The sequence below is a fragment of the Calonectris borealis genome, chromosome 5 (assembly GCF_964195595.1).
Source record: "Calonectris borealis chromosome 5, bCalBor7.hap1.2, whole genome shotgun sequence".
NCBI lineage: Eukaryota > Metazoa > Chordata > Aves > Procellariiformes > Procellariidae > Calonectris > Calonectris borealis.
In genome coordinates, this window is record NC_134316.1 from 50,963,142 (window position 1) to 50,975,372 (window position 12,231).

At 40.0% G+C, this 12,231-nt stretch overlaps 1 protein-coding gene across 4 annotated transcripts in view; it reads left to right on the top strand.

Moving 5' to 3' along the window:
• The window catches only part of SLC1A2 (solute carrier family 1 member 2), a 96,109-nt gene that overhangs the window by 65,600 nt on the left and 18,278 nt on the right, over window positions 1–12,231 (top strand). For all 4 annotated transcript variants that reach the window (XM_075152373.1, XM_075152372.1, XM_075152374.1 and 1 more), the window contains 3 exons: window positions 2,995–3,163; window positions 6,167–6,293; window positions 9,096–9,329. In XM_075152373.1, the coding sequence (XP_075008474.1) occupies window positions 2,995–3,163; window positions 6,167–6,293; window positions 9,096–9,329 (530 nt within the window). The remainder of the gene's footprint in view (window positions 1–2,994; window positions 3,164–6,166; window positions 6,294–9,095; window positions 9,330–12,231) is intronic.

Genomic DNA, 12,231 nt, shown 5'->3' on the forward strand with positions numbered 1-12,231 from the left:
CAGTGGAAATGTAGCCCAAAACCCAGCCTCTCATAACTTCTGTTGCTGTATTAGAGTCCAGACTAGGTGGGGATGATACTGTCAAGTGGAAAATACAGGCCAGGTTTGAAGCATGATAGATAATTTTGTCTAAAAGCTTCTCACCGATGCTTAATCAAAACAGCTTCACTTCGAGGGGTAAAATAAATGAAAAATGCATGCTTCCTAATTTCTGCTTAAGCATATTTCTTGTATGTAAGCTGCTTTTTCCTACAACTAAATTGTTTGGCAATAATGCAGACGACTTCTTTTGATGGAGCAGGGTTTGTTGCCAAACCTGTTCTTAAGTATTCCTATGTGAAATGGCATGATAGCTGGAGCTGTGGTTATGGCCAAAGAATAAACTGAAGAGAAGAGGGGGAAGGGAGAAGAGGCCATGGGGGGTGGAAGAATGGAGGGCAGCCTAAGCTGCCAAAAGGGCTTGGATTGCTTCACTTCTTCCATGGACTTCCACATAAAAACACATAGTCCTTGGGGGTTTAAAGAGAGAATATTCTCAGTATTTCCAAGTCAACATGGGAATGTCAGTCATGTGGTCAAACTGTGGGTGGCTAAACATCACATGTAATGTGAAATGTATTTTTGCAAAATTGAGTGAGGGGAGAGGAGGGTGCTTATGGTATTTTATTCCCTTCCCTCGTTTGAACTGTGGAAGAGAGGAGGATTAAATTTCTGGTCAGTTGAAAGTGGTCAAATATCTCAACAAAGGGACGAAAAGCAGGAGAGAGAAGAATTAAGCTACCTGTGTCAGATAGTTTTCTTGGAACCGTAATACTGCTTTTTCAGTGTGTGTAATATCAATTTTCAGGTCACTTCACTAGTTATGGATCACCAATTCCATGGATTGTTTTTTAAACTTAGTCAAAAAAGCACTGAGCTTTTTGGCTTCCCAATGATTAATTTTATCAGGTTCCTTACTAATTGCCAGTGAAAGCCTCTGCCACAAAGCCACCTTTCATTTGCAAAGTAAGTTACACTCCTTTCCAGATGGAACTTGTGCCTTCTATTAGCCCTTAACTCCTCAGTAAGGAGTTGGCTTTACTTGTCTCTCTCCTTATTTAGGAGGAAAATTAACTGCTTTTAATTGTGTCAGCATATATTTTCTCTTCCTACAGTTATACAGACTGTCTCCATAAGCATTCAGTGTTTCCAGGTTGCCCTAGGAGGAAGCAATTTTTTGCAGAAATCCTGTGAAGAATGATTTTGAAGGGTGCACAGCAATGGTACTGTGTAGCCGTGGTCTGTGGGGGAGTCTTACAAGCCTTCCTTTGTGACCAGGCAGAAAGCAATGAAGAGATTCACTTGCAATTTTGAGACAGTTCATTTGCAAACTGAACTCTGAACCATCTTGGGCACTCAATATCTCTTGAATTTTTGTATGGTCCACAAGAAAGTCTTAATTTATAATGAAAACTGCTATTCCAGCAGAGACTTAAGATCTTATGTGCCATGAAAGAAAGTGGGACTATCATCTATAAATATGACTGTGACATTTAAATGGTTTTCTCGCCTCAGACGTTGTTGTCAGTATCTAAACTTGATGTTAGGGTTAGCATTTTTAGTAGCTGTGGCCCTGTGCAAAGAAGGGCTGAGGACCTTTGACTTAAGTGACTGTAGTGGAATTTGTGAGTGTGTAGAGTCTAATGTTTTAAGTTTAACTTCTGCGACTCTATTCTTACATTCTGGATGCCTCACATAATAAATGTTGTGTTGACAACATCCCTCAGATAAAATTTAACTCTGAAAAAGATGTAAACGTGCAGGAATGTTGAGTTGTTTCAGGACAACTGAAGAGTTTCTCATACAAAGCTATGTAGGTTTTCTGTCTACATCCCTCTCTCTAGTTTTAGACAACAGGTTTTGAAAGGAGAGATGCAAGGTATTTTAAAACCTTACGGTTTTAAAATATACAGATCTAATCTGGATCATTATCCATAGTCCTACAATGTCCATCTCAACAGGAAAGAGGTGCAAATGTTCTTTGAAAGGCTAATGCACTGTTTCTGATGCCTTGCTCAAACATGTTTTTAGGAACAAGTAGAGAGCAGATGGGAAACCATGGCAAACCGGTCATAGCTTCCTAACCATTTTGCCTGTCCCAGAGCCACGAAGAGGCAGGAAAGGCTCAAGATGTGAAGTGGGAGGAAAATGTCCCTTCTAAAAGCAGCAAGTCACAGATCTCTCTTTTTCCACTCCCTCCTCCCATTTTTCCTAGCTGTAAACTCAAGCCCATTTCTCCCCCTACCATTCCTTTCCAGCTTTCCCTTGACCCTGCCTTTCATGTGCCAGGAGGGGTCCAGATCCATTCAGATGCTGATGTCTTCTTTTTTGAAGTGGTCAGATTTGATTTCATAGGTATCTGGCAGCTTTGATAATTTTTCTGTTATCTGTCACTCACAATATTTTAATTAGAGAGCTGAAGGGACTGTGTGTATTCCATTTTGAGCTCTCACAGGCACCAAGTGAAGTGTTGGAAACGTCCTAAGTTTTTTGATTCAAGGTAACCATCAAACTATGATAACTTGAACTGGGCAGACCATCCTGAATAACAAGCCTTACTGCAGAGTTGCTGCTGTGACTGATCTTAGAGGTGCCTGCCTTTTGGTGCTAAATAAATGGTATCAACATGTAACATACAATCTGTGAAGCACCATTTGTGAACCATCTGGACAAAGGGGCTAACTATCTGTAAAATGTTAGTGGTAGGAACAAGTATTTGCCATACTTTTCACACTAGAGGAAGACATCCAGGACTTTGTGACAGTTGGAACTATTGAAAAACAAACTTATTTTTGGAAGAGGGGGTAAAAGGTTGTGGAATAAATGTCTAATCCTTTAAAAATATAGTTCCCAGGAATTTCAAATGAAGAGTCTTTTTATTATTATTTCCTGATCTCCCATATGGATTACATTCAGTCTGTTTCCATTCTCATCCTCCCTTTTTATTGCCTTCAGATCCAAACTGTCACCAAGAAAGTGCTGGTGCCACCACCCATTGAAGAACCACCTAATGTCACTGACTCTGCTTTTGCTATGATGAATGAGACAGTGCGCGAAACACCACCAGAAGCCCAGCTGGTCATTAAGAAGGGACTTGAATTTAAGGATGGCATGAATGTCCTGGGTAGGAAAACTTTTTGCCTGTTAAATATGTACATCATATGTATGACACAGCTTTTGGCTGTGACTGGGTAGCCAGTGTTGTCTGATCTGCTCTTCAGTGCAAGCTTAGTCTCCCCAAATAATCATCAAATGTTATGATCTGCTGGCTGCCCATTGGTCTCTGAGATGAAAATCTAGTGGTCTTACTAGAAATATGACTGTATCACAGAAACAATCAAGTGAATTATTCTGGATTGGCAGCTTTGCAGGTATTAATTGGAGTACAGCAGGGAAACATGTAGGAGATACCCAAAATATCCCTTCATCCTAGAAGTAGCCTGCCTAGACTAATACTAATGCATATTGGCAAAACAGTATGGGGGAAAGCTTCAAGAGCCAGTGCTTTACCCACCCCCTGATGAATTTGAGCTCAGTTGTTTCCAGTAAGTGTCTTGGGCACGCTGAACTAGAATTTGGCTTGAGGCAGAGCCTGAAGTGAGAGGTGGGGTGTGAACCACACCACCCAAGAAAAATCCCAGAGAGGCTTGACACATCTCTGAGTCACAACTCCCTCCTTCTTTCTTCTTGGCTGTTGACCTTTACCAGCTGCAAATTATGAACAACTGCGGTCGTGCCATCTTGTCTGGACAAGCCAGCAAGTGGGGGTGGTACGAAGGCTCTGCCTATCTCCCACCCTTTCCTGAAGCACCTGTTCGGTCTGGGGCGGGGGCACAGGGGAACGAAGAGCCACCACACCACTTCTATTTTCTCCTCTGTGCCTAGACTCACTGTTTTGTCAGCCCAGAGAGGAGTGCTCCTCCTTCACCTTCTTTCTTTCTGGATGTGGGTGAAGTCACTCAGAAATTAGCCCTCAATTTGTAGCCTCATTGGCACGCCTACGCTTGAAGATACACATGCTCTGTGGCAGCAGAGGGCTGAGGCTGACACCTCTGTTTATAGGTGTTGTCCTCAAAGTAGGACAGCATGTGGCAGTACCTAAACCACTGCTTTATCTCACCGCTAGGCCATCGCTTTTTAGGGGCAAATGGCCCCTTACAGACTCCTTACAGCTGATGAGCTGCTCCTGCTGACACAGTGGCTGCTGTGCCTGCAGAGCTTCTCCAGAGTTGGTTGGCAGTGGCTGCTTTGCTTAGACGTAGGGGAGATAGATAGCATCAGTAAGCTGATCAGAGATGATTTGTTTCTCTGTAAAGCAGCCTGCTCTACAAGAGCCAAGAGCCACTGTATTCTGCCTGCCTCCAAGGCTCCTCTTTCCATTCAACATCTGTGGCAGAGGAGCCGCTTTCTTTCAAAGCTGCAAATTGGCATTTTGCACCCTGCGTGAGGCAGCAGCTCATTGCTCATGCTGTTACCCTCACCTGCTTCTTTCTTTCCTGGAGCTCTGCTTATGCATTAAAATGAAACAGTATTTCTAAAGTGAGAGATGCATTACATTTAGTGCTGGACTTGTTTTGTGCAGGCTCTGTCACGGGTAAGAAGAGAGCTAGAAGGCTGAATACAATTCCTGCAGAAAGGAAATACACAGTTTATGTGGGGGATTAGCTGTAGTATTTTGACGAATGACTCTCAAACGTTGCAGAATTTTTTGGTTTGGTGTGGTTTGGTTTGGTTTTGAATGAAGAAGTGAAAATGTTGGGGAATTGCCATCCAGGTTGAATAAACTGAACAAGCCATGTAAATGCCTGCAAATATGAACGAACTTGACTCTTATGACTAATGTAGCAGCTCGTTTGGAATTAACGAACAAAATCACCGACTAACATTTTCTGGTGCAGAGTCTGAATTCCAGGAAGTTACTTGGTCTTTGACTGAAAAGCTTTTCATCATTTCTCTATGCTCTGCAGCACACAAACATACGCTTCACTTCCCTATTCAAGTGACTCAACAAAGATAGCTTGGTGCTAAAGAATGACTTTACATTCAGGAGATTGGATGAAAAAAAAAAAAAAAGAAAAAAGTCTGGTTGCTAAACCCAGTGGGAGGATATGGGACAGCCTGTATCTTCCCAGCGTACTGGTAGCTGAAATTCCCTTCTCTTGAATGCTTTTGTGTCCTGATGGTTTTTTCCTTAGGAATTTTCCAGCTGAGTTCACACATTTGTTAAATACTGAACTCATATCACGAATGAAAGTTTAACCTCAAAGGGTAGCTGAAGATTCCAACCATCTATCAGTATCAGTTAATAATCCCACTCTGGATACTGAAAATTGCAGGATGGTAAAGGTTAGCATTGGAGACACAGCTCCAAAGTAATACATGACAGATGCACTCAGTTGGTTTTTCACACTGAAAGTCCAATACTCCAGACTTTCACACCTTAGCATTTAAATTTAGGAGCCAAATGTTACTCGTATTGAATTCTATGATTATGTATCCACTGATAGCTGGTTTCAGTGAGGTAAATCTGTTTAATGGGAGTTCTGTGGTTTAGCTTAAAGTGCAATACGCACTTTCTCCTCCCATCCCCACCTTCTTCATTTAACTGGAATACTCCTGGCCTGAAAAAGTTATGTTCTGGGCTGCTTTTGCTTTTCCCTTTACTCCAGGACTGACTAGTCTGTGGGTTGAATCTGTCAAGGGACTTCTGTAAAGCTTGAGAAAAATGCTCTTGGTCTCTAGTGACTGTTTTAGCAACAAAGAAGAGTCATGATATGACACTGTGTTGCCTCTCCCATTTGCCAGGGGCTATGAGGTTTCTAACAGTTCCATGGCACTGAGAAGATATGATATATATATCATTTTTGATGATCGGATCAATTCAGGGAAAAAGAAAAAAACATAGTTGGACTGTGAAATTGGAATTTAGTAAAATATTGAAGAATAAAAGATATTCTGAATATGATCATGAAAGTTGAGAACGAGTCCATATTAAAAAGTCCCAAGAGATGTGTAATACGCTATAGTTCTGAAAACTGGATTAGTAGGTGGTATCAAGACATTGACTAGGTGCAAAAACTTCCTAAAACCCATGCTTTTTTTTTGTCTTGCAATTCTTTCCCAATAGGTTTGATAGGATTCTTTATTGCTTTTGGCATTGCTATGGGGAAAATGGGAGAACAGGCCAAGATGATGGTGGATTTCTTCAACATCCTGAATGAGATTGTAATGAAGTTAGTAACTATGATCATGTGGTAAGTTTGAAGTTCTAACTTCTAGATAAAAAAAAGATTAAAAAAAACCCTCATAAAACCCTATTATAACATATGGTGACTACAGTTTGTTAGTAAACAATGTAATTAAATAGTTCATTTTTTTAAAACCTTGACAGGTACGTTAGAACCACAGCATTATTTCTATCTGGGAAATTTAGGACCAAATTTGAAATATTTCTGAAGGTATTCTGTTCTTTGTTTACTGAAATCCAAGACATGCAGGTACCAGCAAAGGCCTTCAAATGCCACATTGATTATGGAAGTTCATTACATAGAAGGACACCTAAGCAAGCAAGAATGCCCCACATAAGAACATCCAAATCTTCCCGGGAGGTTAGCATAATCCCAGGGCATAAGCTAGGAGGTATAATTACAAAGGAGCCTGGAGACACACTTTATTCACTGTCTTCTGTAGTAAAAATACTTTACCACCAAATAAAATTCCAGTGGTTTTCAGTGATGTGTAGTCCCTCCACCAGTAGTTTCTGCAGAATCTTACAACCTCACTGCAATGGGGTCACTGGAAGGTATCCATCCTGTTTTTGAAGTATACCCATTCGTAATGATGGGGCCTGGCTTCCTTCAAGGGAGTGACTTTACCCAATTAAGACTGAGCCCTTGTTTACATTTCTGGAAGGGGATTCTCTCTTTTTTTTTTTGAGATGTTTCTTCCAAGGGCTTCCCCAGAGCTATCTGTACACAGTGCCAAGCATGGCCATATCACACAAAACCATTTTTCAGAACATAAAAACACATTGCTACATTTGGCATTGCACTACTGTGTTTCGTATCTCCTAGGTCTTTGAGAGCAGAGATAGCCACCCTAATACAACCCAAGTATCATGGCTCATTGCTCCCCGTGATTCCCTGGTGTTCCTGGAAGTGATTTCCTGAGTTACGAGGCTGCAGCATGCCTTTTCTCTGAGGCTCTAGATGGACACAGTTTATAGAAAAGGGAGCGGGGTGCCTGAAGCTCGAGTCTTCAGCATCATCAGTGTTTCAAAGAGAGACTGTTACGCAAGAGTGATGCAGATAGCAACAGTGATGTGGAAATGTGCAGAACAAAAGAAAGAACTTGGAGCAATGACTTTGGACTCCTGTTATGCTTCTACTTTTCTGTAGATGATCTTGCTGCATAAAAACACAGTTGTTTTTATTCACAAAGCCCTACTGCTTTCAACAGTTACTGTAACCTGCTGCTCTCGACTCTATAGGGAGACGGTAACTATACTCTCATAACACTCCAAGAGCCAGAATTTGCTCTTACTTCACTTAGCACCAGTTGGTACACCCAAGACATAATACCTTGCCTACAGTATAAATTTTCTCTAGTAGTCAGTGTTGAAATGGCAGGAAATCATTCAAGTTTCGAGAAATTCACTCTAAATGTTTATTTTTTACTGATGTGCTTTTTATTTCTCTTTTCCTGAGAAAGGAGATTGATGTTGGGAATTCCACTTGTTCATCTCTGTCTAGAATTTTTTAAAGAATTTTTTTGTGACCAGAAGCAGGTTTTTTCATGTGTGTTTATAAAGACAAATACACTTATTTATGCAGAGTTACATATTGTTTGGTTTATGATTTCTCTGCACAGAGAGGTGTAACTCCTATGGCAACTCCAGACTCTCAGGAGCGTAGCATTGCTACACAAACATAAAACAAATCAGACATCTGGCTCTGACAGCATGTAATTCTTTATAAGAAATATGCTTCATCAAGTTCATTGAAACATGGCTTTTTATGATAACTGGTCTAAGAGCTGGCCTTGCATTTCAAGTGTCTGAGGGCTTTCCAGGTTTTGGGCAGATTGCTTGAGAGACCATGAGATGTTTCTTACAGAAAACATGAAGCACTCATTCTGAAAGTCAGTTTCCTTTGTATTGTCTTTAATTAAGCATCCAAATCACTAATCACTTTTGAAAATATACATTACCATTTATTTTCAGAGAGGCATTTTGTTTACTGTTTCTCCACGTTACCCATATTACTTTCTCCCAGCTTAAGTTTTATAAAACAGATCGAGAAAGTGAATGTCACTTAAAATTGTATAATATAACCTTTACCAGTGCAGGTATAAATATTTTCTTTTATCCATGCTTTCCGGCATTTTTCACTATTGCTGATTATTACATTTTTAAAATAATATCCATTCATTTCAAATTTTTTTATTACCAAACTGTGCTACCATTATCATCCTATTTAAAAGTTCCATTTATGCCATCAGCGAATCATATGACCGAGGTGACAAAAACCCTACCCCGAGTAAGAAAAGCACATAATTAATGAAGAATCTATGAACTAAAAAGCATTTGTCCAAATTATTGAAAGAACATAATGGAAACATTTGCAGCCTTCAAGATAAAAGCAATTCATTTCAACAAATAGTTTAACTGAAGAAAATAATGCAACTCCCTGAAACCAGATAAGCAATGGGTTGTAAAAGTTATGTATTAAGAACGAATACTACATCACTCTTCATAATGATCCAAGCCTGTGTAACATGATAGTATTCTTGTACGATGTTATTCCAGGATCAAAGACTATTCAGGAAATGCATATTCCATTCAATGGAATGGAATAAAATAAAGTAGATGGGGAATTTGCTGGAGATAGCCATTATTTTTTTAAAAGATGTGAAAGCTGTCCATCAATTTCTAATCTGCGTCTCATTGTTGAGCCTGAGACCCCCCTACTCTTTCTCCAGTCTATACTCTGTTGAGCACAATTTTTATGATTACACTGCAAAGACTAGTTCTGTTTATGCTTGTTCTCTTTCTCCAGGTATTCCCCTTTGGGCATTGCTTGCCTCATCTGTGGAAAAATCATTGCAATCAAGGACTTAGAAGTAGTTGCTAGACAACTTGGCATGTACATGGTTACTGTGATTGTGGGTCTTCTCATCCATGGAGGGATCTTCCTGCCTCTGCTCTACTTTGTGATAACAAGGAAAAGCCCATTTTCATTCCTTGCTGGGATTTTCCAGGCATGGATCACAGCGCTAGGCACAGCTTCCAGGTACACATGAGAAATAACAGCTTGCTTTATTTTTTAGCAGATTATTAGCTGCTGTTTAGAGATAGTACATCTGCTGTTCTGACCTTCACTGCAAAATCATTTTATGCCATTGAATAAAAACTGGTTTTAATTCAGCCATGTTGAAATAAATAAAAATAACCACACACCTTTGGGATTTTTAGAGAGGTTGTACAGCCAACTGCAGAGAGTTGGGAGACCCACTTTTTGTTTTCTTCTCTGGCATTGGCCAAATAACTTGTGCAAATTGTGTTATCTCTGTACTTGTTTCCTCAACTAGGAAACAGTGATAATTCGATTTATTTTGAAAGCATGTTAAGACCAGTCTTACTGCATTGGGGAAAAAAATAAGCAGTACTAGGTTTCAAGAAAGAAATGAAAAAAACCTCTCATTTTATTCTTTCATCCATTTTGGCAGAATAAGGGGACTTCACTGAAGAGGTAAGCATTTTAGACTCGTAAGGCACAGAACAGGCTCAACACAATGTATAGGCAACTCATCTTTCAGTAATAAATTGATGCTTTGCATTGGGGCAGTCAGTAGATCTTGTGCTGAAAATATTTTTCAGTTAAATACTGTATTTTCAAGTGTTTTTCTTCAATAAATGTTTTATTTCTGAAGAAAATTTAATCTTCCATTTTAATTAAAAAGGTGAAAACAAAAAAGCCTAGTTCAAAACTGACCATCAGCAAACTGAGCAGTCTTGAGTTCAGGAATGCCGTGAAAGAACTGTAATTCATCTGCCTCTTTGGGTCAACCCAAACCACTCTGCTGAATGACTTCTCTCCCTGATGAACAAGAGGCTCTGGGGGAACCTTACTGATGCGCATAAATATCTGATGGGATAGTGCAGAGAAGATGAACAAGGCTCTTCTCAGAGTCGTGCCCAGTGACAGGACGAGGGGCAGTGGGCACAAATTGAAACACAAGAAATCCCATCTGGACACAAGAAAAATCTTTTTACTGTGATTTACTGTGATGGTGGTTGAATGCCAGCACAGATTGCCCAGAGGAGTTGTGGAGTCTCCATCCCTGGAGATACACAAAACCTGTCTGGGCATGGTCCTGGGCAACCTGCCCTAGCTGCCCCTGCCTTGAGCAAGGTGCTTGGAATAGGTGATGTCCAGAGGTGCTTCCCAGCCTCAACAATTCTGTGGCTCTGTGATAAACAATGCGGGATTATAGGAGATACAGTCTGGCCAGGAGTTTCACTAAACCACAATTTCCTTAAGGCTTTTGTTCATAGAAATGATCGAGTTTCCACTTACAATACAAAATTTACAATGTCCATACATAACATCTGTGGGGTTTTTTTAGCGTGAAATAATGTTTTTCTGCTGGAGTACCAAAATGAAAAAATGTAGGGGATTCTAAGTAATTCCAGGATATGGATTTATGTGGATACAAGCTTTACCACCTGACTGCTATCCAGATCTGAATTACTGGCTAAACAGAAGTGGGCCAGTTCATAACACCACAGACAAGTGACCACATGATAACAATCACCGTCATATGGTCTAACCTGGTACCTCTGGAAGTTGCAAATGCTTCCTATTCAGGGACCTATTAAAGCTCTTTGGCCAGGCTGAGGAACCATGGAAGGCATCTACATATTGTGCTCTTCTAATAAAGAAGCCTTGTCTCCATGGCTTGCCCACCTGTCCTTGCTCATGGTGGCAGAACTGAAGGGGAAAGATATTTGCATAGTCCCTGCCTGCTGAGCTTACTGGGGTTCATGACGACAATGGTTGGTACACATCTTGTGCTGACGATCTAATTTGTGACAGCAAAGGTAAGGTGGGACTTGTATTTCTGAAGAAAAAGCTCCTTATCTGACTAAGTTTCAATGTGTGTCAGCGAACTACATTTTCTATTCTGTTTTTCTTTTAATAAGATACAGGAATATCTTTGTTGTAGGAGGCAAAGTGATCTTGGAACTGACTTGAAAACTGACTAGTAGTTATTGGTTAATGACTCACTAGATATTTTCTACTACCTGCTATAAATATAGCTGCTAGAGTAACTTATGAGACTTATATTGTTTTTAGAAAGTGTGAATTCTCTCTGATTTGGTTAAACCCACAGAATATTAAGCATTTGATTACTTTTGATTAAGAACACAGTAAAATAAATCATAATTACAAATATATTTGTAAAGATGCTAGAACACAAATGATTGGTACCATGTATCTGGCTTATCGACATCTGTTAAAAACATCACCTCTGTGAGCAAAGAATGGTCCAGTCATTTGAGCACAAAGCGGGGATCTAGAAGCTCATATCTTCTAACTCATGTTTCCATAGATGTGGGATAAGAGGTGTCATTTAGAAGTGACTCAGGCATCTGCCAAATCAGAAGGGTTTGGGTTTTGCATAGATCCCATGCGAGACAAGTCAGCCTCATGTGCTTGTTCCAGATAACCTAGGATGTTTATTATGACACTACATTTTTATAGTTAGGTATCTCAATCATTCCTTAATCTCCCTTTTCCATGGTTTAATTATCTGTAAAATGGAAAGATTACATTTTTTGTACCCAATAGCATCTCTATGGTAGTGGATGAATGAATGAGTTAGAAAGACCTGAAGTTGCAAGGCACTAACAACAATATGCTGCGAGTATTTATCTGAGAAAATTTGGTGAGTCTAGTCCTTTGTTCTTCTATGAGCAGATTAGTATTTTTGTAGGGGCAATGACACCAGAATTAGTGGCATACAATAGTGAAGACCTTTGAGAAATTCTGCCAACTCAGCTGAAGAAAAGCAAATAAAACACAACAGATGTGCTCCAGCTGCTTCTGTATCAAACACCAGTTAAAAGGAATTTCCCCGGGTCAGCTTTCTTTCCAGAACAGCTTCTCAGGCAACAACCAACTTCATTTA